General features: G+C 45.1%; 2 protein-coding genes across 2 annotated transcripts; one reads left to right on the forward strand and one right to left on the reverse strand.

Annotated features, from left to right (window-relative positions):
• T265_14740 (hypothetical protein) lies at positions 1-23792 on the forward strand (the record flags this gene model as incomplete). Its single annotated transcript, XM_009175032.1, has 4 exons — positions 1-402; positions 16077-16397; positions 21058-21325; positions 23533-23792. 4 exons carry the CDS (start codon positions 10-12, stop codon positions 23688-23690), a joined length of 1140 nt encoding a protein of 379 aa, XP_009173296.1.
• On the reverse strand, positions 11008-15261 carry T265_14741 (hypothetical protein; the record flags this gene model as incomplete). Its single annotated transcript, XM_009175033.1, is given in 7 exon segments — positions 11008-11166; positions 12041-12158; positions 12203-12452; positions 13709-13937; positions 14186-14308; positions 14313-14514; positions 15152-15261. Coding segments are annotated over 7 exon segments (1191 nt in total).
• Positions 23793-24529: the final 737 nt, after the last annotated feature.

Below are 24529 nucleotides of genomic sequence, written 5' to 3' on the forward strand. Positions count from 1 at the left end.
TTACAAACTATGTCCGACGTTCCGCCGGACGCCCCTGCTTCATGCCCTGGGACCCAGAGTGAAATGGCTGGTAAAGCCTCTGCTTGTGATGGTTGTCCCAACCAGGCAGCATGTTCCAGTGGTCAGGCGAACTTGCCACTGTCTGAACGTGAACCTGATGTCATTGCGAACATACACAACAGACTTGGTCGTATCCACAACCGCATTCTAATTCTATCCGGCAAAGGTGGAGTGGGGAAGAGCAGTTTGGCGGTGTGTCTGGCTCGTGGTCTTTGTCGAAGGGTAAAAAGAATTTCAGAAAACTACACTGAACCTGTCCATGCACATTGCACGGTCGGATTGCTGGATCTGGATTTGTGTGGCCCGTCTATTCCTTGTATGTTGGGCTGTATGAACGAGAAGGTAAGTTAAGTTTCCTAAGTTTATCGTTGATTTTATCCGATTAATTGTTACAAAATAGTGCAGCAGGTGCGTTTATCTTGCTTGCTGGATCTTTGTGTGGCCCGTCTATTCCTTGTATGTTGGGCTGTATGAACGAGAAGGTAAGTTAAGTTTCCTAAGTTTATCGTTGATTGATTTCGATTAATTGTTACAAAATAGTGCAGCAGGTGCGTTTATCTTGCGGAACAATACTTGATTCTATATTATATATATATATATATTGTACGGACTGGGTCTAGCCTTGCACCTTCGCTACGATTGAGTGTAGTGCATCTATCGCCTAACGCTTAAACCCGTGTTTCAACGAAAGGTTTGTTCCATCATGCTCCCACTGGGAGTATTTGGCAATAAATTCAATCACGAGGGTATTAGGTTCCAATGCACTCGTTTCCAGCCCACCGGAAATGGAATAGCTAATGGCATGATTGTTCGGAATTCCCATGGTATTGACAGTTCGGTCGTGGCACCCTTCCGATGCTCAGCTGCCGTGCTACCCGAAGGAATCACAAATCCGATGTACTGCCAGGTCGCCAGGACGCATAGTTTAGGATCGAACGACGAGCTTTCCGATCAGTAAGTTCTCGCCCTAACAACTGAGCCATCTCGTACTGACGGCGTTTTTACTCACGCATAATCAAAACCGAACTAACCATGGCCCTTTGAAAGAGGATGCCGAAGGTTTCCAATTGTTATGACTGCGTTCTCGAATAATAAGCCTTGCATCGAGACAGGCTACCTCGCTTTACTTCGACGTGTTGTTTCGAACAACCGGGTTCCCAATGATGCCTTCGAACTTGTCCTGACCTGTTCAGGCATACGTCGATTCTATAGTTAATGCTGTTTTTATGTGCTTTGTGTAGCATGATGCTCCATCTAGCTGTCAGTGCCTTGTCATAATACGTAATCTATTCTCTCAATGATGATCTTTGTGATAACTAAGTCTTGTTGAAAATACGGCAACAGTGCAGTGCCTGTGGACGTAAAGTAAATTAGCAATGAACAGCACACTGCGATATGTAACGTTCCAGGGCTGCTTCTGTGAATCCCATCAGTCACGGCAGTGAGGCATCCGTGTTGGACAGTGATGCCATGCTGTCGATGGTGCATCAGTCACCGTTCAGTGACATCCCTAACCATTACCCCTGTTCATCTCGCCCTATAGACAGCTTTCTTAACCGTATACCATCATGACTGATCCACGTATTTGCGGTTTACTAACCTCGATGACCGGCGAACGGAGCTTCTCAACCGGATACTTCAAATAATGACCATGCGCTTAAGCCCAAACCATCTGAAGCTCCGGCTAGCCTTAACGTTTCGCGAATGGAGCTTCAGGCTACGACCTCTTAGTTGCATTTAGGGTGTTGGTGGTTTCAAGCCAGAGCCCAGTTCCAATTAACGGATTTTCATCTTGGCGCTCTATTATCTAGGGCAGAAGCATCACAGATTGTTAGTAGCATTCATCTGTTTTCGATGTTTATGTTGGTATGGTACTGTGGTTCACTGAATTTATGCAGAGGAGAGGTTTACAACAGTTTCCCCACTAATCAACTTCCTAACGCGTACGAGCTCCGCTACGATTGAGTGTAGTGCATCTATCGCCTAACGCTTAAACCCGTGTTTCAACGAAAGGTTTGTTCCATCATGCTCCCACTGGGAGTATTTGGCAATAAATTCAATCACGAGGGTATTAGGTTCCAATGCACTCGTTTCCAGCCCACCGGAAATGGAATAGCTAATGGCATGATTGTTCGGAATTCCCATGGTATTGACAGTTCGGTCGTGGCACCCTTCCGATGCTCAGCTGCCGTGCTACCCGAAGGAATCGCAGATCCGATGTACTGCCAGGTCGCCAGGACGCATAGTTTAGGATCGAACGACGAGCTTTCCGATCAGTAAGTTCTCGCCCTAACAACTGAGCCATCTCGTACTGACGGCGTTTTTACTCACGCATAATCAAAACCGAACTAACCATGGCCCTTTGAAAGAGGATGCCGAAGGTTTCCAATTGTTATGACTGCGTTCTCGAATAATAAGCCTTGCATCGAGACAGGCTACCTCGCTTTACTTCGACGTGTTGTTTCGAACAACCGGGTTCCCAATGATGCCTTCGAACTTGTCCTGACCTGTTCAGGCATACGTCGATTCTATAGTTAATGCTGTTTTTATGTGCTTTGTGTAGCATGATGCTCCATCTAGCTGTCAGTGCCTTGTCATAATACGTAATCTATTCTCTCAATGATGATCTTTGTGATAACTAAGTCTTGTTGAAAATACGGCAACAGTGCAGTGCCTATGGACGTAAAGTAAATTAGCAATCAACAGCACACTGCGATATGTAACGTTCCAGCAGTGCAGTGTGGACGTAAAGTAAATTAGCAATGAACAGCACACTGCGATATGTAACGTTCCAGGGCTGCTTCTGTGAATCCCATCAGTCACGGCAGTGAGGCATCCGTGTTGGACAGTGATGCCATGCTGTCGATGGTGCATCAGTCACCGTTCAGTGACATCCCTAACCATTACCCCTGTTCATCTCGCCCTATAGACAGCTTTCTTAACCGTATACCATCATGACTGATCCACGTATTTGCGGTTTACTAACCTCGATGACCGGCGAACGGAGCTTCTCAACCGGATACTTCAAATAATGACCATGCGCTTAAGCCCAAACCATCTGAAGCTCCGGCTAGCCTTAACGTTTCGCGAATGGAGCTTCAGGCTACGAGCTCTTAGTTGCATTTAGGGTGTTGGTGGTTTCAAGCCAGAGCCCAGTTCCAATTAACGGATTTTCATCTTGGCGCTCTATTATCTAGGGCAGAAGCATCACAGATTGTTAGTAGCATTCATCTGTTTTCGATGTTTATGTTGGTATGGTACTGTGGTTCACTGAATTTATGCAGAGGAGAGGTTTACAACAGTTTCCCCACTAATCAACTTCCTAACGCGTACGAGCTCCTGTTGCCAAAGTGATTTTATCATACCTAAAGTTTTCCGTTGTAGATTAAATAGAACGTAACAAAGAAATACTTTTTCATTACTATTCATGCTAGAAGGACAGTATGACCCAACACTAACTCTTTTAGATGATAGGGACGTCATAATCAGTTCAGAAGTATCAAACCTACAGAAACGAAAGGAACCATTTATCACAGGCCCAGTAGTTTTCAAAGCTGGTACCGTGTGATAACTTTAAAAACTTTGAGATCGGCAAAACTAGCTCATCAAATTGATGACCGTGTTTTTCCTGTCCTGAATAGGAGCTTACTGCAAAACTATAGAGAATCGCTGGGGTAGGTGCAAACGTGATTGGTCAGGGTATAGTGAACTGATCCGTCCATAATGACCTGCTAGACGAACCTAACCGGAAAATCCGCTCACGGCTTTTTTACCACCGGTGACGTCAGTATCAGTAAAGACCTGATTTGTACTTAGCGCAATGGATATGTTAAGTCGTCACTCGAGGAAGCGGTCATCACGTGGCCAAATGGTGTAGATTCTGTGGTTGCATCATGATTGGTGCCCTATCCTAAGTACGCGTTAATCACATTGCCGATCGTCTTCTCTTGGCCGAACAGCTAGACATTCAGCCTAATAACCGCAAAGTTACGGGTTCGAAACTCTTCAGTGTTTCGTGAAATGCGTACCGTTAGTGATTCTCAATAAGGATGAGATAGCTGCACAAGGCTTTTCGGTTTTCGAGCATAGATTTGCTTGAGGGCGAACTCTCCATTTAAAATTCTGAATTCTTCAAACTCTACCAACGATTAAACACCACGCTGGTTTACCAAATTTCCATTGTTAAGGCTACTGGTGAGTGCGGTCGGGTTTGACATCTCTCACTTAAGCATGTGGATGGTAGTTTCATCGTTTGGTTCCTGTAACGTACATTCTCCCAGGTAATGGTCAACCGGATGCGTGATTTGAGCTTAGTCTGACACCTCGTTCAGCTATAGCACGCTTTGTGTCTAGCTACTGTGCCACCAGAAGGAAGTGCGAAGGCTGAGATACCGCCGTACTACCCAAGCCTAGACAGATGTAGGGGAGATGCAAAGTCTGGAGTCGAACCATGGACCTTCCAGTCAGTAGGCTTTCGGCTTAACCGCTGAGCCAGATCAAGCCTTGATGTGTAACCTAAGTAGGACCTGCGCCCTTCTTTCTGTTCATGAATAGTGCATTCTTCACCCAGATCCTATAGTGCACTCCTCCATTATTCAATAACGTTCTTTATGATGCCCGTTCATTGCGGTTTTCATCGCTGAGAACGAAAGCTGGGGTGATTAAGTTGAATGAATCTTGAAACCTAGTCCAATTGCCACTCCATTACTCATTACTCATATTGAGGAGCCTAAGCAGTGCCCGGTTTTCTAAGATGAGCTCCCTAACAGTGTTACAGATAGAGTCTAAATCCTGATTGACCGGGAAAACGAGACGGAGTTGCATGCTTTACTTGTTTAAGAATAGACGCACATAGGTTGAAAGTAGGGAAGAAGCATGGTTAATACAAAGTGATAATGTGCACACAAAGGACAGTCATGATAATCAGGAATAGTTGTCATGTACCTTTAAAGATAGGACTTAACTGATTGGCTGCCCAGTGAAAAACTTTTCCGAAAAGCTGATTTGAGCACGTCCACCACAAAGCTACGGGCCTTCACCGCGGTGTGACGTTTTGTGCGCCTCCCATTGAACTATACAGGGGAAGTATCCTCACAGCACTCGTAGTCTTTCAAACCAGGCTTATCAATGACTAAGGTTCTCACAAACTTATCTTCTAGTCCTCGAGGCTCAGGGTTGGAATATGTGTGACGGCGTGTTCTCTAAAAAAACCAGTGCGCCAAAGGATTTCGTTGAAGGCCCTTATCGTTCTCCTGTTCATTTTTGAGCGCCCTGACCCACATACAACCATGATTCTCACAACCAAACCTAATCTTCTACTACATCGATCTTTACACGATGTCCTCACTCCGGTTACTTTACTTGCTATGTGTGAGATGCCGGGTTATCAATAACAGTCTACTTCCGATACCTCCATTCTTTCCCATGCCGGGTTATCAATACCAGTCTACTTCCGATACCTCCATTCTTTCCCCTTCGTACTCTTTCCTCTCATCCCCACCTCCTTGGTAGTCTCGTAGACTCACTGTTAGGACTGGTGACCTTGTTTGTCCAACGCCCGTCAGTCGACTCCGGCATCTCGGAATCAATCCTCATGCCCAGACGCCCAGTTTATCAGGCTGCTTTTAATACTCGCATGCTAAAGCAATGAACAGCAAGCTGTTGTTGCTCGCACTCTGAATTCGCTTCAACTTGATGGATGCTGCGTATCTCAAAGGGCAATTCAAGATCCAAGCACGATCGTTAAGCTAACTGTCCCACTACTCTCCTTTCGCATCTCCCTGTGCGCAGATTGGCATCGTCCTAAGTTACCGATGGGGACGGTCTCCGCTTGACTGGATACTTACTGCCGGTTGTTCCCGTGTGATTTGTTTGACATCTATTTGTTTGTCCTATGTGCTTACACCCAAAGCGCCTGTAGTTCCGATGGTAATAAGGACGGCTTCTATAAATGCCCTGTTAGGGCAGGTTAGAAGCTCAGATTTCGTTTTGGTTGCCGGGGATGTGAATCCACAAGTTAAAAGATTCTACCAGAATCATCTGCTGGACTTTCTTCAAACTGTTCCACGGTCGGATGTCAGGTCTTTCTAGAACGAGATCACCACATTTTTGCGCATGCCCAGAGTTTCCCCTGCGCACAGCACCGTTAGCTTCACTCAAACACTGCATATCAGACAAAACAGTGACACTAGTTTAGTCTTAGAGAAGCGTTTCAGGTGAATTATCAGACATAGAATGAGAATCAGCGTGCGCGCCGACCGTGAGACCTGGTGTGAATGCTTGAAGGTTGTTTCGGTTGGTTTGACACTGCCTGTGAGTGATACCAATCAGGTGCGGCTATCTTCAATAAAGGACGTCTTGACCGCTGGGTTGAATACTTTAGACACTAACCTACAACCTACTGATACTCTGTCAGCTTTCCGAACTGCGATAAACCGCTGGGCAGTAAACCTGGAACCCAGTACGGCTCTGGGGGTTTATGGCAGTTTATGTTCTCTCAAGCGCCGCCAAGCTCCTGGTCCGGGTGACTTTATTAGTGCACAGCTGGAGATAGCCATAATACAAATCAGAAGATGTGTGTGCACTAATAGTATGGTGGACAGTGGAGGGTTGCAACGCGTATAAAAATGAATACAATGTGAAATGGGGACAAGTCAAAAAAAAAGGAACTTATCGGATGTGGGAGTCCCTTGGTGAAAGTCCGGACGGCGGTAACGTGTTTTCTCCGCAGTTTGGCTGCTACATGTGTTCCATGATTGTCCGTGGACTTGGAGTGCTTGAGCTGACTCCTTGCTCCCTGCGCGCGCGCGAGTCTGTGTGTCCTGACTGGGTTCGGTTTCCCTTTATGTAGGTCCCAGTGCGTATACGTGGGCGCGTCGGCACATGGGTGGTTGATACGCCGACTAGGCGATGCAGACAATCGATGTCCGATGAGTCAGCTTATTGCGATGTGTTTGTGCGTATGAGAAAAAAGACAAGCCTCGCGATCCAGTGAGCGACTGTGAGTTGAACAGTCAAGTATGTGGGTGAATGGGTCGCTACAACTTCTCACTCTCACTGTTCTAGAATGGAATTGAGTTCCCCACTCATTGTCTTTCTTGTCCCATCGCCATGCCTCCGCTTCATTCGGGGAAAGGTAGATTGTTCCACTTAACTTGGGAGAATTAGTAGGAGTACCCTTTTTCAAGAAAGAAGAAAGTAGTGGGTGAGAAAGAGATTGAGTTCCGTCGTCAAGAGACCTCGTCGTGTCACGATAGACCGAATATTTTATTTGAAAGCAACAAGTGAAACTTCGGCCCAATAGGAGTTGCGTTGACCAAATCTGTACACTCCGTTAGGTTCTAGAACAATGTGCGTATACGCGATTCTCATCTTTTGTTTCCTTTGAATATCACGGAATGTTCATCTTTATAACAGTTCGTTCTTCTTAGGACACTTGTTTGCCGAAAATTTCACCCGAGCTTTGTGAGTATAATCATTTATCTGTTTTTAAGACCTACGGAGGTGTGAGAGTATATGGAAAGCCCCTCAAGATCCATATAAAAAGCAATGTCCGCTAAGGATACTCACTTTCATGATCGAAGAGATAACGAGACGAAAGTTGGAAGTCTTTAGAAATCTTATAATTCAGATGGCTACCGACGAAAACATTGTCGACCTCGTTTTCGAACAGAAGAAAGACATTGGCGTTTCGTAATTAAATGACCAAAGTAGTTCCGTCCTTCAACAGGCACGCACAAAGTGGAATTTCATTCCCCTGGGCATGCATTCATTGAACACGTCATCAAGTAGGGGTACTCGAGGCTGCGGAGCTGCATTCATTAACACGTCATCAAGTAGCGGTACTCGAGGCTGCGGAGCTACGACTGTAGTGACGTAAAGCCAGTGCGTGAACCTCTATGGCCTAAATCATTTTTGCTTATTTTAGATATCTATAGCGGTGAAGTGGTATATTCCTTATTCTCAAAGGGACGTGTATACGGGTTACAGTGCAGACTGTTCCGTTGTTTGGTTGTGAAGCCTGGCATTAGCAGGGGCAGATTGGTCCTGGACGCAAAGTTGACATTGGGTGTATTATTTTGGAAAGCAGATTAACTACTTGCGGGTGGCATAAGTAGTTAGAAAGTTGCGTGCCCAAATTAACAAAGGTGCTTGGAAGTGAGTTTTAGGCAAGCATTGAGAATGCGCTACCTAGTTCGATCTATCTTCTTAAATTAAGTTTCTGGGGGGTAGTGTGCTATTGGTGTGTTGTTCATGAAAACCAACTATCGCGTTCTCCTGGGGAACACAAAACCTGAGTCAGGCAATCAAGGCGGCGCCGCGCATCTGATCACCCTGGAGCGTGGCACCGGAGATAGAGCAATCGGACGATTGTGTGTGGACATCGGTGTTTGGTGAAGTTGATCCAAGCTCTCCAACCGGACGAGCAGTAGCTTTCGATGGCTTGCACTTACGACAATGCTACAGACGGAACAGAATCCGTCTCCAAACTTTGGGCGTTTTAAAGCAGCATTATTTAATCAGTCCTGTTAATTGCAGGTTTCAGGTTTACTGATAGCTGGGCCGCAGCAAAATTCAACAATAGACTTAGGCGTATCATTTTAACCCACCAAAAAAACTTCAAATGCAGTTCACTAATTGCGAAGATAAGCTACCAGTCGTCGCTGAAGAATAAAGGGAATGAATACGTAAATAAATCACAATCAATAAGAAACGTGAAGAATCTGGAAGTAGTAAGTTTTTCACCCTGGTCACCTCTGCAAGCTTTTTAGGGATGTCAGGTCCAGAACCTAGCCAAAAAGGTGGCCATGAAGTGCTGATTGACGAACTGTAGCCCTTTTTGATCCATCTTATAGCAAGAACTTGCACTTTTAGAGCGCAACATCCTTGTCTGTCGCTGCCAGACAAACCGTGATGGCGATTAACACCAGGCGTATTAAAAAGATTGAAGTCATGGCAAAACGTGCTGTAACTTGCTCAGAAGAAAAGTATGAAGACGCAATTAGAATTGTCGATATCTATGTCTTTCGCACTCACATTAGCCTCAGAGGATATAAGTGAATGCTGGTGTAATCAAAGACGCTAGAGGACTGGTCACCAGCGCTTTTTTAGCTTCGGTACATAACATCAGGGTAGGACAGCGACGAAACTGAGGTTGGATTGTTCACGGTACTCGTGCAATCCATGAATTATTCTTACATATCCCAATCTAAACGCGTACAGAAATGAAATGAGACAACTCGTGTGACCGTACTCTAGAGAGTAGCAGAGACCGCCTTATTTTTCTCATGTTGCCGGTCAACCTTTAATGAGCAGTACCAAGAGAAATTGAGGAACTCATTGCATTCAGGTGTTCTCCTCACATCCGGGCTCAGCCGTTAGGTTCTTTGAAAAGTGATCATGGCTTTTTTGTTAAAAGGGCTGCTTCCCAGGTTGTATAGATGATGTCACTCTACTTGGTGCAGCAAAGTTTCTGACTTACTCAGCTCATCGAGCGGGACAGGTTCAATGACGTGAACTATTAGGTTGCCAATAGATGTGTAAACAGGATGAAAAACATGCACTTGGTAACTAAGATTTTCAGTTTCTGATGCTTCCTGTTCACTATGAATTGAATTCAAATTGATTCGAAAAATCTAATCATGCCAACGTTTCAGTAGTGTCCTCGTTCGAGGAAGTTCACAAGATTTATTCAGTCTCATTTCTACAGTGATTACTAACATTAGGTTTGCGGAAATCAAACCTGGAATTCAGTCCCATTCTTGATGATATGATTAACGGACACGTACGTGGCTATTAACGCCGTCAGTGCGTGGGAACTTGACTTGGTTTGGATGCTGAATTCCGGAGCTTGCTAAATTGTACAACATCGTTCGGTGATTCAGTAGTGTCGGAGTAAACGAAGCGAACTGCGCAAACATAACTGGATTGCCGACTTTAACCGGGAACTAACTAACTTAGTTCTGCTTCCATGGGCAGACAGGACATTTGTAGTCGGGCAACTCACCGGAACCACGCTTCTCAAGACCGATTATTACGAACCCCGATTAGTTCTGAACTCAGACTGAACATTTTCACGCATTTGCTTGTTACTTTTTGCCGTGACTTCGTCTAATGGCTATGTTTGGTAGACACACTTTAATTTTGTGCTCTTGCGTACGAATCTGATTGCAGCGTTTAAAATGGACGAGCAAGTCCATCTCAAAACACCCCTTAACCGATCTGCTGTTTCACAAGGCTTAAGAAGCATACCTCCATGGTAAGGAGCTGAATCGAACTGATTCTGATCGCGGTCCTTCCACGAGGTCATAAGTTTCGCTAGTTGGTGTCAGCTTGAGGTGAATCTGTCACTGTTCAAACCAAGACATCCCACTCGGAACCGTACCGCAATGGTCGGTCATTGTTATTGAGCTGTTTTTTTTTGGAGTCCAAACAGCTGAGAGCCTTTTTCATAAAGTAAACTACTCACAAGGTTGCTGAAAACTCTTCAACAGTCCACGACCGGTTTCGCCCTTCTTGGGGCTCATCAGGTAGGCGCAGTCCCCGAGTTTCCGTCAACCTGGCGGATTTATTTACACGATTAACCACATCTCGTCTTATAATTACATCTTCAAGTCCAAGCCTTACATACTTGACATCTATTAGGTTCTCTGCGAGAAGATTGAAAAGCAAACGATGTATCCAAATTAGTCAAACTTTCCGGTACACTTTAACGCACAGGATAGACCGAGAAACCACAATGTTTCTTTCTTAGGTGATTCTGAATGCTCCGGCGGTGCAACAGAACTGTTGCATGCTTTCCAGCATGCATTTTGTATTTGTGGAAGCCGCTGCTTCTTCAGAACGCGAAACAAGATGACCGACTTTGGGCACCTGATGAGCCTCAAGAAGGGCGAAACCGGTCGTGGGTTGTCGAAGAGTTTTCAGCAACCTTGTGAGTAGGTTCCTTTATGAAAATGTACTGCGATATCTCGAATATCGTGCCAACTGAATCATGAGGCGGCCTGTGTGCATCGCATTCAGTTGTAGAATATCATAAACGAGAGATTTAGTTGAATCTCTCGCAAAAGCCGAATTGATTTGCATATGAGTGTATTTCTCGAAAAGCTGAGAGCCTTCTTGAAAGAAAGTCTCGAACCACATATTTCACAATCACTAGGTTGCGCCTTTTAGCAATCCTGACCACGTAGGTTATCACCAACGCACCTCATTCCTGTTACCTCTCTATCGATAGCTGCTTCTCGCGCAGAGTCGCCCTTCACATGGTTCTGTAACCCAGAACATTCTTTAGATGTGACCTCTATGGGGCTGTGTTTTTAAGTTAGCTTATCCTGTTATCAGCGTGCAGGCCTGGATATGGTGAAGGTTAATAGTGCCACTTCTATAATTGTTGCTACGGGATTTGGTCGTCTAAGGCAAGGTGGACGGAGATTTTGATTTTGTGATAGAAAGCTCTGGAGAAGCTAAAGACAGCTGTCTAATGGGTCCAAAAAACTTTTCATTTATAGGTGTTTCGCTGAAATAAGTGTCTGTAAGAACAGTACTAATCAGCAATTCTTGACACAGTGCCTCGGAGATAATGACATCTTGTTAAGATAAGTAAATGGAACGTCGTGTACACGTGAGAACGCAAAGTGCGGCTCGTCAGACGGCCGGTGGTCTTTGTACTCTGAATGACCGTACTCCACTAGGAAAGACAGGTAATGCCGCGCGATTCGTAATTCGTGTTAGCTGTTGCCGATCACTCATCGTTAACCTCTAACCAAGTGGTGGAGTTTTCTACGGAGCGCTGTTCTCCTAGATTCTGCAGAATAAATTCTACAGGGCCGACTACAGTGTTCAAAGACCTTGGTCTCTCCGTTGAAGTTTTTTCTTAGTCAAAAAAATGCATCTGCTGCCAGAGGAGTCTTGGAATACGAGGATACGAGGCCCAGAAACCCTAGTGAGATATTACACTTGGTGATTGGAGATGACTTATAACTTGAAACGGCTTCTGTAACCCTGTAATTCTTGATAGTAAAAAGTGTGGTAAATCACGGTAAGCCGACAAACCTGGCCTGGTTTGCAGTGCAGCAGCAGATCTTCCCGTTGAATTTGACCTTTGGGTGAGATGGCTCAGCATTTAGAGTGTGAATTTACTGACCGGAAGGTCCGTGGTTCGCACTCAACCTCTGCCTCTCGACTTTCTCTGTCTAGGCTTAGGCAGCCTGGCAGTATCCCAGCCCTCGTGCTTCCTTCGGGTAGCATGGCAACTAGGCACCGAAAGAGTGCCATAGCTGAACGATTTTTTTCACTTTGACCGAAATCCATACGCGACTTTGTCTCTCTCTCTCTCTCCAGATTCTCTGCACCTCCTGTACACAACGGTTTAGTCGCACTGTTGAGCTCTGTCGCTTGGTATGGCTAGGTAGACATGATCGAATTTCCCATCCCATTGTCTAGACACTTTCAATGAGTGAAAGACTGCTTCGAGTCATAGCTCACTTGGCTTGCTTTGTAGTCTAGTCTGCAATTGCGCTCTTACACCTGCCTTACTTCGTATCTGTCTCTCTCCTATGACGTGTTTGTTTCTCTGCGGAATCGATGTAACAGAATGGTCGTGTCACTGAGCGACCACCAGAGTTGTCGGTACACTATACAATCGATTCATCTTGCTTTCGACGTTTCGCTCATTGGAAGCACCGCCCTTCTTCGGACCATTTAATAAGTGCATTGAGAAGGCAAAATGCAAGGTTTTACCGTTTGGATTTCGCTTCTTCGGTCACCGTATATGACTAACAAACTGTAAACAAAACAGTGGAACGAAGATAGATTCATGCTGTTTGTCTCTGCGCAGCGCAGAGAAACAGAAGAGTAAAGTGCTCCATGCGGTCTATATTGATGTGTGTAACACTGCGGTGAGGTTGTAATGGTCTAGAAACATGAAGACACTTCGGAGTGATGGAAATGGCGCTCCGCAGCAACATTCAACCTTCGAATTCCATTACGAAGTAATCGGAGCTTGGTTAGTGCTTAGTGTCAACATATCAGTCTCATCTGTGCGGAATACGCTCAAGCACAACCATACTTGAATACTGTGGTTCTCTTTCGCAAGAGCAGTTCTTTCGATTTTCGGTCTGCACAGCTGAACTGCTTTTTCCTTCTGAAGGGGATGTAAGCCAGATCTTGAAGTGTCTAGTCCATAGGCTGAAATTCATGCCTCCACGTTGACCCAATCGCCCCATGCTGCGTGTGAGTCAGTGTTGAACACTGATGTCATGCTGTCCGTCATGATGATGACGATGAATCAGTTGCACAGGGGTGGCACTAGTGTGAGACCCATACAGAAAACATCAGTTTAGATTAAGTAAACAATAGGTCTACGCACATCAGGTGGTGAATCTTCAATCGAACTGCTAGCATGGGATCTCCTGTTGGATCGTAAAGTGAGCGAATTGACTGTAGTGCATGTCATCCACGATTCGTGCACACCTCACGATCACTGTTGTTGCTGTTGATTGTTATAAAGAGGCAGGACGAGGTTGGTTTTCAATGGGACAGCGCAGTGTCCCACCCAGGAGGACCTGGTTTCAGTTCCGTCACATCATAATGCTGGAGTGGCTAAATTGCAATGTTTGTTTGAACCCGTTTAAAGCTTGTGGGAGTACACTGAGCGTTGGTCCAACCGTAACACTCTTTCGGTGCCTAACTGTCATGCAGCCCGAAGGAAGCACGAGGGCTGGGATACTGCCAGTTTGCCCAAGCCTAGACAGGGGAAGTCGAGAGGCAGATGTCGGGCTCGAACCACGGACCTTCCGGTCAGTAAATTCGCGCTCTAACCAATTGGGCCATCTCGCCCCCGAGTGTACCAAAATACAGCTATCGATCACGAGTGCGAACTGAACAAAGCTGTTCCAGGTACTTGGAAGTCAATTCCGGAAATCCTTGGGGCGTAATGATACAACATGAATGGAGGTTGAGGAATAGGATGCACGTCCAGTAGTCACAGTTTAACACTGTCCACCCTTGGTTCAACATGTCTCTCTTATGTAATGTACTACTCATAAGGTTGCTGAAAATCCCTCGACAGCCCACGTCAACCTTATGTTCTGCTTGAAACCAAATTGCACAAAATTAGCGAATATACACTCATTTGCAAACTAATTTGTTTTTTTTCCTTAGTTAGTTTGCAAATGAGTGTATATTCGCTGATTTCGTGCAATTTGGTTTCAAGTAGAACATAAGGTTGACGGAAACCCGGGGACTGTGCCTACCTGATGAGCCCCAACGAGGGCGAAACCGGTCGTGGGCTGTCGACGGATTCTCAGCAACCTTATAAGTAGTACATTACAAAGATATACATGTATCGCGATATTCCAAATATCGTAGCGACTGAAACATGAGGCGGCCTGGTGAAGCACATTCAGTTGACTGAGAACACCATACACGAGAGATTCAGCTGGGTTCCAGGTGAGTCTCCCGAAAAAACAACCAAATTAGTTTGCAAATGAGTGTATATTCGCTAATGTCTCTCTTATGTTTATCGACCAATAAATATATAAGTATTCATATTCAGCTTATTCAGTGATTTCGGAAATGGGTTAGCGTTAGTTGCCTTGTAGATATAATGTGCATGACCAACATCGACGATATCTTCTAACTGGGACGACTACTTCCCTGCGCTTGTTCGGGGGAGGGTTGCTTTCTTTGAGGTCGCTCTCGTGGGCTTGCATAGCCTTTCAGTAGGCTATTGATTAAGGGAAGAAGGCTTTCGCTGTGGAGTTATTTACTAGAAAATGCTAACTTTTATCTCACTTTTCCCGGGACGTAAAGCGAATTAGCGAGAAAACATACTACTCGCATGCCTCCCCATCAGTAGTATCACATTACACTAACATTGAACTCTCAGACGTGGTTCATATAAAGGCCTATTAGCAACCTGATAGAGTTACCCAGCTCCGAAAATTACAACCACATCAACCCAGTCCCGTGAAACGTGAAACAACGAAATAGTTGTTGCTGTGTCGGCAATTTGTCCGAAATATCATCCTTCAACGGCAACGCAGCAGTTTTCCACGAAGCAATAATCAAAAGTATCAGTCAGTGAGTTTACGACAACTCATAGTTCTCTCCTCCGTCCGGTGCACCACTAGTCTCAACAGCGACTATTTTCCTATCTGTTCTAGGTCGCTTATCTCCAATGCATTGTGTTAAACAGTTCATTGAAGGCTTGTCCCATCTAGTTTGCATGAAAAATATCGATAATTTTCATCTACATACTGTCTGTTCAAGTTATACTCACTATAGCAACCAGCGCAGCTTCTGACTGAGCTTCTTCCGTCTATCCAAACGTAGATAAACTTGATATTAGATTTCAGGAAGTGTCACAGTAGTACCGTCCTCCAATGCACGCTCCAGAAACGCGTCCATCATACACGATGAATTGTGTCACCGTTCTGGCTACTATCTTCATATAGTGAGTTCTTTTTTTTAGGAAAAGGCTCCCGAAACAACGATGACATGCTTAACTCTCTTATTTTCCACTTTGGTCAGTAGTACGACACAGTGTATATAGTTGAACATCCTGAAAACCAAGGCGGATCTATTTCTATCAGGTGACCTGTCCTACTCAAATGCTTTTGTGCGCTACATCCATTCACTGTCCGTGTAATGAATGTAGTGAGAAGGGCGAACAAAAAAGACTTCGGAGTCTGTATCCGATACAACGTATCACTCTCACCTTCCAATCCACAGCGTGTATCATTAATCAATCAAGTGACCTGTGGCTTGCTGCAGTCTTCCTTTAGTCACTAGTGTGCGAGGCATCCAGCTGACCCATTTCAAAAAGTTGATCCCCTGCTTCTTTCTGTCTTCCGTATTCTGGTGCGCCCGGCACTACATCGGTAACGGATCATGTGCCCATTTCTATTGCCTGAGTGTCACGTTTCGCCTTTGTGGTCGTCCAGCTGTCCTCAGGGATAGCATTTCTGTGGTATTGCCTCTTAATTGTGCTATCTGTGCAAACGTTACCCCTACAGGTTCACCAAAGTCAGTCAGGATGGTCACCGGTTTTTGTGTCGGAAAATCTGGCTGTGATGTCTGTTGGCTTTCTCCTTCCAAGTCCTGATCATGCAGTGATTTGGCGTGGACCCCGAAAGAACGCTTTAATCCGTCAATTATTAACCGATGTTTGTTGGACAGAGGCAAACGAAGATTTGGACTTTTTGTTGATTGATACACCTCCAGGTACCTCGGACGAACACCTGTCCTCGGTACAGTACCTACAGGCTGCTGGTTGCCTGGATGGTGCTGTGATTGTAACTACGCCACAGGAAGTTTCACTAAGTGATGTGCGTAAGGTGAGTTCCCGCGTTGCAGTCCTACTCGTTTCCTTATCATCTTCAGTGGATCGAAAGCGAGTGAGTTAACTTATTCCCCACTCGGATAGCTGTCTTTTTTATTTGTGTTCGAATTTTGGAAAGAGTCCGCAGTGCTCACTGAAGTGTTGTGTAATGTGAAAAGCCGCTTCACATGGTGCGTTTTATTCTGGTCGCAGTTGATCGGATATGAATGACGTCACTTGAAGCGACCCACGGTAAATGAAATGCCGCTCCAGTAATGCTGATAGGTTCGGAAACAATATTTCACAGGTTACTGATAAGCGCCAGAGAACTGTACTGTTAACCAATCACCTGTAACTGATTAAAGGTGTTCAAACTTGCTATACATCATTACAAAAACGACTTGGTCGCAGATATCTGCATGACATTTCTCTGTTCACTTTTCCTGACACCCTACTTGTGTGGAACATTGCTCGCAACTGTGCGGACAACTTGGGTGATGTGTCGTATACTTAGACAGACGATCAGTTAGTCTGTGTCTGACGAGTGTGTTTCTGTCCAGTTTGTTGTTACGTCGCTTTATGTTGCCTTGCATTCAGAGTACGCCTTTGTAACCCAACTGAGTCCTCATTTGATGGAAGAAATCAACCTCAGATATGGAAGGTTGCGGGTTCGAATCCCCTTGCACTGATTGAGCACTGTCGGTGATCACCAACTGAAATGAGGCAGTTGCACTTCGGTTTTTGGTTTTTCATCGTAAGTGGAGTTCAGTTGTACAGTAATCCTTTCAACGAACCGGTCAAAATCATACCCCTCTTCAAGGATTAAATTCGAATATGGCTACGAAACATCTACAGTCTCTTGTTAGCAGTAAACCGAAACAGCTGTTGTTAGAAAAATGACTTCGCAGACCTATAACTATATGTAATAACCTTCAAGCTGCAACTGGGATATGACACGTACATCTTCATAGGGGACGCATGGTTCCCTCACCGTGTAGTATCCTGGCTAGTTGTTAATGAACAGAAAATGACGTTCAGAGATTACAGACGACTCCATCATTAGCTTTCCGAAGTTCTGGATCAACTATTCAGCGGAACTGCTTCTGGGTAACTGTTTTACCATAGGTAATAAGCCGGCGATGAGATGCGAGTGAACCAATTCGATCGTGCGGCATGTTCCACATTTTTGGCAGCCGTTAGTTTGAGATTATTCTCATCCCTTTCTTCTTCTGGGGAGCAGCAAGTTTATTCTCCACCAGCAGGGTACGTTATCCTTTATCCGTGAAATCACCAACATCTGATAACTTACCGATGAAAGCGTAGGTTTTCACAGTACTGAGGTCAAGATAGCTCAACGCAAAACTACTAACCGGAAGATCCTGGCTTTTTGGTTGTTCCCATATAAAATTGGACAACCCGGAAGCACCCTAGTCCTTGTGCTTCTTTCCAGTTGCACGGTAGCTAATATCCGAAAGGTTGCTACAGGTGAACATTTTTTGTTTCAAGAATGTACAGTTCAGAAGTGAACAAAGGACGCGGCTCAGTTGTACGGATGTGGTAAAGCCGTAGTTCTCAAAACAGCCAGAAATAGACAATGTACGGCATCAAGAATGGTTTTTCAAACGATTTCGAATATCAGTCCTAAAGTCTGAAGGTGTTGGATGGATTGACGCTCCCCTTATTCTCGTCCATAATATTCATTCTATCACATTTTGTGTGACTTTGCCCTTTGAATGGCTTCGACATTCAGTGCTTTGAATTGGTGTGATAGTTCAAACTGGAAATAAAGCTGAGTTGTATCAGTATTCGGAGTTGAGGAAATCCTTTTAAAATTAGACAGGACGCACTGATGAACCTAATGAACCTCTTTGTGTTCTCCTGGTCTTTTTGCCATTTATTTCCATCACACTGCTCAATTTGGAGCTTATGCCGGAAATTTTTTCGAAATGTTCACTTCAGCTTGCCTCGCATATTTTGGATGGTCCCTGTCTTCTCCAGGTTTGGAAAAATCGGTATTGGTAGATCCACTGCTCTTTTTTGGAGGTTTTCTCTCCTCGGGGGCACTCTCTCTCCTCTTGAGGGGCACTATAAGATAAATCCACTTTATAACTCCCAGTCTCCCTGCACCCTAACGTATTAGCAAATCTGCTCAGAGGAGAAGTCACATCGCGATCCATACAGGCCTTCTTCCTAGACGGTGTTGCCCGAAGAGCCGGAAAACACTGGAGCGCATGACCTTAACTGCATCCGTGGTTGATGAGTGGCGCTTTATCCTATCTGACCGTGATTTAAGCACACTGCTGGTCAGTCACTTGCGGTGAAATGGTGGAGTACCCAGGTTCCGTCCGACAGGTAGCGGAATCGAAGCCCCCTCGAGGTTCGTGTGATGCACGCTGTTGAGGATTCCCAACAAGGATGAAACAGCTGTGCAGCGCTTCTTGGCTTTTCAGTACAGGAGGGTTGTAATATCAACCCATCCCAATGCATGCATTATACACTAGAACGGAGCCACACTCGCATGAGAGTGTTGCACAGCAAGCCATTAGTTGTCGTTTGGACGACTTGCTGTCATCTGGGCCTTGGGCTAGACAAGTGTGTGCTTGCCTCGCCAACCGCATTCGAAGAATGCATACAATACGTTCTTAATATGTAGAATTAGGGCGGTGGCCGTCAACTCCCAGAGAATTTCGAACCTTGTTCCTTATCTTGGTGTTCACATTCGATGTACTTGCTCCACCTAAGTGGGACATTCTCGGCTCGAGTACTCGGGAATTATCCTGCTCACACCCCTGATTGCTCGTACAAGGCTCTGAGTGCATACTACAACCGGCAACATGTGATTTGGGGGCGAACAATAACAGGCCTGTCGTTGAATCCATTCTTTCTAATCCCACTAATCGTTTTATGTTGAGCTGTTCCGTCTTACCCTGTATTCTGCCACTTTTCGCGTTGCATGCGGTTCACTAAACTGAACTCTTAGAGCCTCGACGATTAAAAAATCGTCGACGTTCTACGGTGAATTGCATAGTAGACGACTGTCTTTGTGTGTCCTCGTGTTCGACTACACATGACTACACAATCATTCCACATGCCATAAATAAAACGACCCGGCACTCTAAACTTTCCTGATTTTTATTGATTACTGGGATGAGGGCAACTGTTTATTCTAACTGCATACAACAATGCCTTGTCAGTGATTAATGGCAAGGTGGATGGCCACGACATAGATGGGTAGACACACACACACACGGTCACACCCACGCGCTCTGCGTCCAGTCGGACTCTGTTCCCCCACACATCTAACACAGTCTCGCTGGCTTGCTACTGGCACGTCTGAACTGCTTTTTCGCCTTAGTCATTCTCCCTGGCGGCGGAAATGTGCTGACGAATGCGTTTCCCACTTGTCCGCCAGTCGCGTAGTTTTGTTAGCTTGTCGACCGTCTGGATTCATTGCCAAACAATCACGTGTTCCCTTTCCTTCGTTGTCTAGCTATTGATAGACGATCCCGTACAATTTTGGTTGGTTGGTTGGTTGGTTGGTTCAACTGGCCGTTCCCTCATGTTGAGTCATGACTGAATTGTCACAGCAACCAGTCCTCTACTGTCCACATCCATCCACTTCGATGCCAATGAAATTTTTAAGCGTGAAGGTTGACTCCCACCGCTTATTTTTGTAGCCTATTCATAGCGAACTTTTCTGGTTCAGTTATTAACCTGTTATTAAGTCATTACGATAGTCGGTTCCAGTAACCCACGCAACCTTTATTGTCGATCAAATGAACAAAGCCTGGGTGGGTACGCAACCGAACGTATACAAAGAACAAATACAGTTACTCAGTCAATGCACACACGTACGTTGCATCGTCTAGCGTAGTTTGATATGCTACCTTGGCATAAATCCGAGCTCACGGTAGGCTTTAGCTTGGATGATCTCCCTTCTTCATTCTGAGGGATCAGTTTCGTACTCACCGTGTTGCTTTAATACACTGCAATAAAGTGACATTATATGAACTAGTGCAGTTAGACATGAATTCGCGGAAGCGGATGGTATTTCGGGAGGGAACGATCGATATGTGTTGGGTTCGTATGCCCCAAGAGCCACAACCGAAGAGTGCACATTGTCGGTATAACAAGATGACGAAGAGAACACGAAAGTACACAGCTCAAATCTACGCACCATCTTTCAACTCATCTCCATTGGCGCTGCTGTTGTGACTTACCGACTGATGTCCTCGTCTTCGAAGCTATCTGAATTCTAAAATTTAACGGTGATGGTAGTTCACAACTCGTGAAGCGAAACTCACTGTTCAGTCACATCATTGCACTGTATTGGTTGATTGCAGAACGATATTAATTGTCGTCATTTTCACTCTGCCTTATTGGCGGAATCTGGCCGGGTTGCCATTTCTGTTCGGTCTTGCACTACTGTCACAGTTTGTACCCTCTGGAAGGGACAATCAATCCGTACCGTTTTTGTGCTTCATTTTAATACTTTCCCTGAAGTAAGTGATGTTCAGCCGCATTGAAAAAAATCCTTCGGCATAAGGTCAACATACATATCCCTCACCAGGGAGCGTTGCGAATTCAAGCATACGCACTGTTATCAATTCTGGAATTTGTGAATCTCCGTTTTGTCTTACTTACGTGAATTGGATGTCCGCCGGTTTCCATTTCAGGAAATCAACTTTTGCCAAAAGCTATCCGTGCCTATTTTGGGTGTAGTGGAAAATATGAGTGAATTCGTCTGCCCAGCATGTGGGCACACTGAATCCATTTTTCCACCAACGACGGGAGGAGCTGCTTCTCTATGTTCATCTGGTGCTGGCGACACCAACCAGCCTCCTCTTCTTGGTCGCATCCCATTGGATCCTCGTTTAGCCCGGGCTCTTGATGAGGGTATATGTCCCTTCGAGTTAGCCGAGGCCAATGAAGACTCAATTGACGGTAAGTCAATATAATTGATGGCATATCGGTTGTATTGTCGAGATCATTTTGCACTGTGCCTTAGGCGTCGCGGCCTTTCTTCGGTTAATTTGCACTTGAGACGGCGCCTCACTGCAATGTATGGTAACCTATTGTGCCTGTTGACTGTTTTTTTAAGCGCAATACCGTGAAAATGTGCATTCCATGATATGCTTCTCATTGTGGAACATCTTGGGAATCTAGAAGATATGTGACCGTACATTCCAACGCCTTGCAACTTCCCCTAAATTGTTTTCATAACACAATTATTATGAGACTGGTGGACGGTAACAGTGGGTAGTCGGGTGATGATTACTTACTGATTTAGGCGGACGAATTAATGAGTAAGCCCAATCATGAGGGACTGTTGCTTAGTCTCGGAACCACGTTTAGTCACTTCATTCGTGCCGAGAAGACTTCGACTAAGATAAACGTTTTCAGGAGCAAGCTTCTGGAGCCCAAATGGACAGGAATGACGCCACATAGTTAGGATTCCGCCAGGTTTTCGCTGAAGCTTTTTTTGTTTTTTATTCTTAGTCGCGTGAGGGATAGGCTGTGAATGACAGGGAAAAACCAAATTATTCCGTATCTGACTTATTGTTTCAAGCTCAGCAATATAACTCATCCGCTGCTCAAAACACGCCTCACTATCGGAAGAATCCACAAAGTCACTGCGCCTTTATTGCTTTCGATTCACGTTTGTTCGTCAGTCACTCTAGTAGACCTTGTCAGAGCCTGATTATTAAGCTACATAAATCGTTCAGCTGTAGCACCCTTTCGGTGCCTAGCTGCCATTCCACCCGAGGGAAGCACGGCGGCTAGGATACTGCCAGGTTGCTCAACCCTAGACAAGGGAAGTCGAGAGGCAGAGATCTGGTTCGAACCACGGACCTTCCGATCAATAAATTCGCGCTCTAACTAAGCGTTACGTAAATCAAATTGAATTTTTTGTCCTGGTAAGATAACTGTTTCAAAATTGGTCAACAGGTCACCCATTCAGCGGCTGACTGTGGCCGTCTGTCTGCACGGACGGGGCCAGTCGACCTGGCACAAGAGACAGACAATCACGTCAACCAAACTGTCTTTTTATTCTCCCCAGTGTTTTCAACCGGTGGAAACTACTGCTAGCTGGCCTGTTCAAAACATCTGATCGGAGAGCCAAGCAGAACCAACCAACATCGAGCAGTGAATACATTCGTTTTTCTAACATGCAACACGGGGCCAACATCACTGTAAGGTGTTGTGTGATCACGATGGCAGTTACTTGCTCTTGTATCCACCTGAGACTGGGAAATATTGCCTGATCTGTTTTGTCTGTCTTTCTATCACTCGCCTCATCTCGCTTCATGAACACGGCAGTAGTCAACAATCTCAAGTGGTTGCTCACTAACATTTTTACTCGTCATTCGAACAAGTTGTGATCACCGGTTGTCGAATCTTGCTGGTTATTTATCGCTTTGGAATGGTAACTAGTCATGTACTTCGAACATGCTGGTAGTTGGAACACTCTCTTTCGAAGAAAAGGAACTAATAAGGTCCTTTTCGGACTCCCGGCACTAGTTGGCGCTGACACCTTGCCCCAAACACAATTCACTTCAATCCAACAAGACGTTATCTATTTGAAACTTAATCTGGTTTACAGTGTTTTCGATGGTTTGCTTGGTCAGTGCATCGAGTGGGGCTTTCAATCTGTAGTACTACGGATAGGTTTTGCAAGAAATGCGGAGGTGAGGTGTGGATAAAACGTGAACAAAGGTCCAGCTATTTTCCTATTACAATGCACTACTTTTAATGCTGCAAAAACGGACCCTCCGACACTCTGCACTTTGATTGGTTTGGCGTCCGTCATTGAAAAAATCCGCGTCTGGGTTAGAGGGATCTCTCGCCACAGTTGTAGGTGTTTCACGGTAATCTCAATCGAGTACAAAACGGTGCTGCGTCAAACTTTTGAGACCACCGAGTTCCCCACCGGCCTTTCCTAGTCCACTTCAGCTTTCGAAAAATGATTAGTCGCATGCCCTATCTTTCGGAATTTTGTGTTTTGGACTGTGTGTATGACTTCAGTTATTTGTCAAGGCGTTCCGAAAGCAGCACAGCACAACAAGAAAACAACTAGTTCAGTGCTTCCATGGCATTTCTCACGAAATTTCCTCTCTCGAAGTGATTTCCACTATACCGTTTCCATGCAGATTCCGGTGAAAACAACCTCCGTTCAACTGACCGCATCATTGTAACCTACGCGACGCTTATCGATCGGTTGTTGGAACGACTTCACTCGGTGGATGGCAAAAAACAACTTACCCCATTGTGTTTGATTCGGAACGGAACGGAACTTATGCCGACCTAATTTCGTTAAACTTGTTTATGTGGACACAAACATCGTATTTTGTACATAGTTGAATGATGTCCTGCTCGAATACAAGATGATCTTTCACTATGACGATTTATACCATGAACGTTAAGTGATATCATTTGTTTGCATACACACAGCGGCACAGCGTGTTCACTCTCACCTTTTTTATTAATTCAACAAGTTCCTTGGTCAAAACAAGTTACACCCATCACGTATGAAGTTTATAGGTTTTGCTCTTGGTCTACCTCGCTTCGTTAAAACCGTCCCCAGTGACGGTGTACATGAGGTCGGATGCGTCCATTGGTGTTTTATCAGGTCAATCTCTTCTCCGAGCTTGGCAGTCAGCTTTCAAACGTTTCGTCACCAGTCGAGGTTGCATCATCGTTCCGCGCGCGGATGATGTCACCTGATCACCAACCGTCCCCAGTGTTTGGTAGCCTCCTTACATGCATTGACGATGCGGTCCCATTCTTTGAGCATGAGACTTTTTGGCTTGGTGATTAACTTTCAGGAATACACAGTATTTGGAGCGTATATTCAAGATGGATTGGAATCTTAAACAACGTGAATTAAACCATAGAACGTTATGAGTCATTTCCATTTGTACACAGAGTTTCTCACACTGGGAAGTTTCATCTCTTGAATCGAACGTGCGGGTTTACTCACCAAATTATGGGTAGCAAGGTGGCGATCTATACTTCATACCCTAATCACTGTTTAAACCAACTACAGTGCCGTATTTACGAACTAATTTATCAGCTCCTGCCTGCAATCCGCAGCTACTTACCTCACTTCCCCAAATCATCGGTGAACGAAACTGTGGCAGCTACAAC

The sequence above is a fragment of the Opisthorchis viverrini genome (genome assembly GCF_000715545.1).
Source record: "Opisthorchis viverrini unplaced genomic scaffold opera_v5_253, whole genome shotgun sequence".
Classification (NCBI taxonomy): Eukaryota; Metazoa; Platyhelminthes; class Trematoda; order Opisthorchiida; family Opisthorchiidae; genus Opisthorchis; species Opisthorchis viverrini.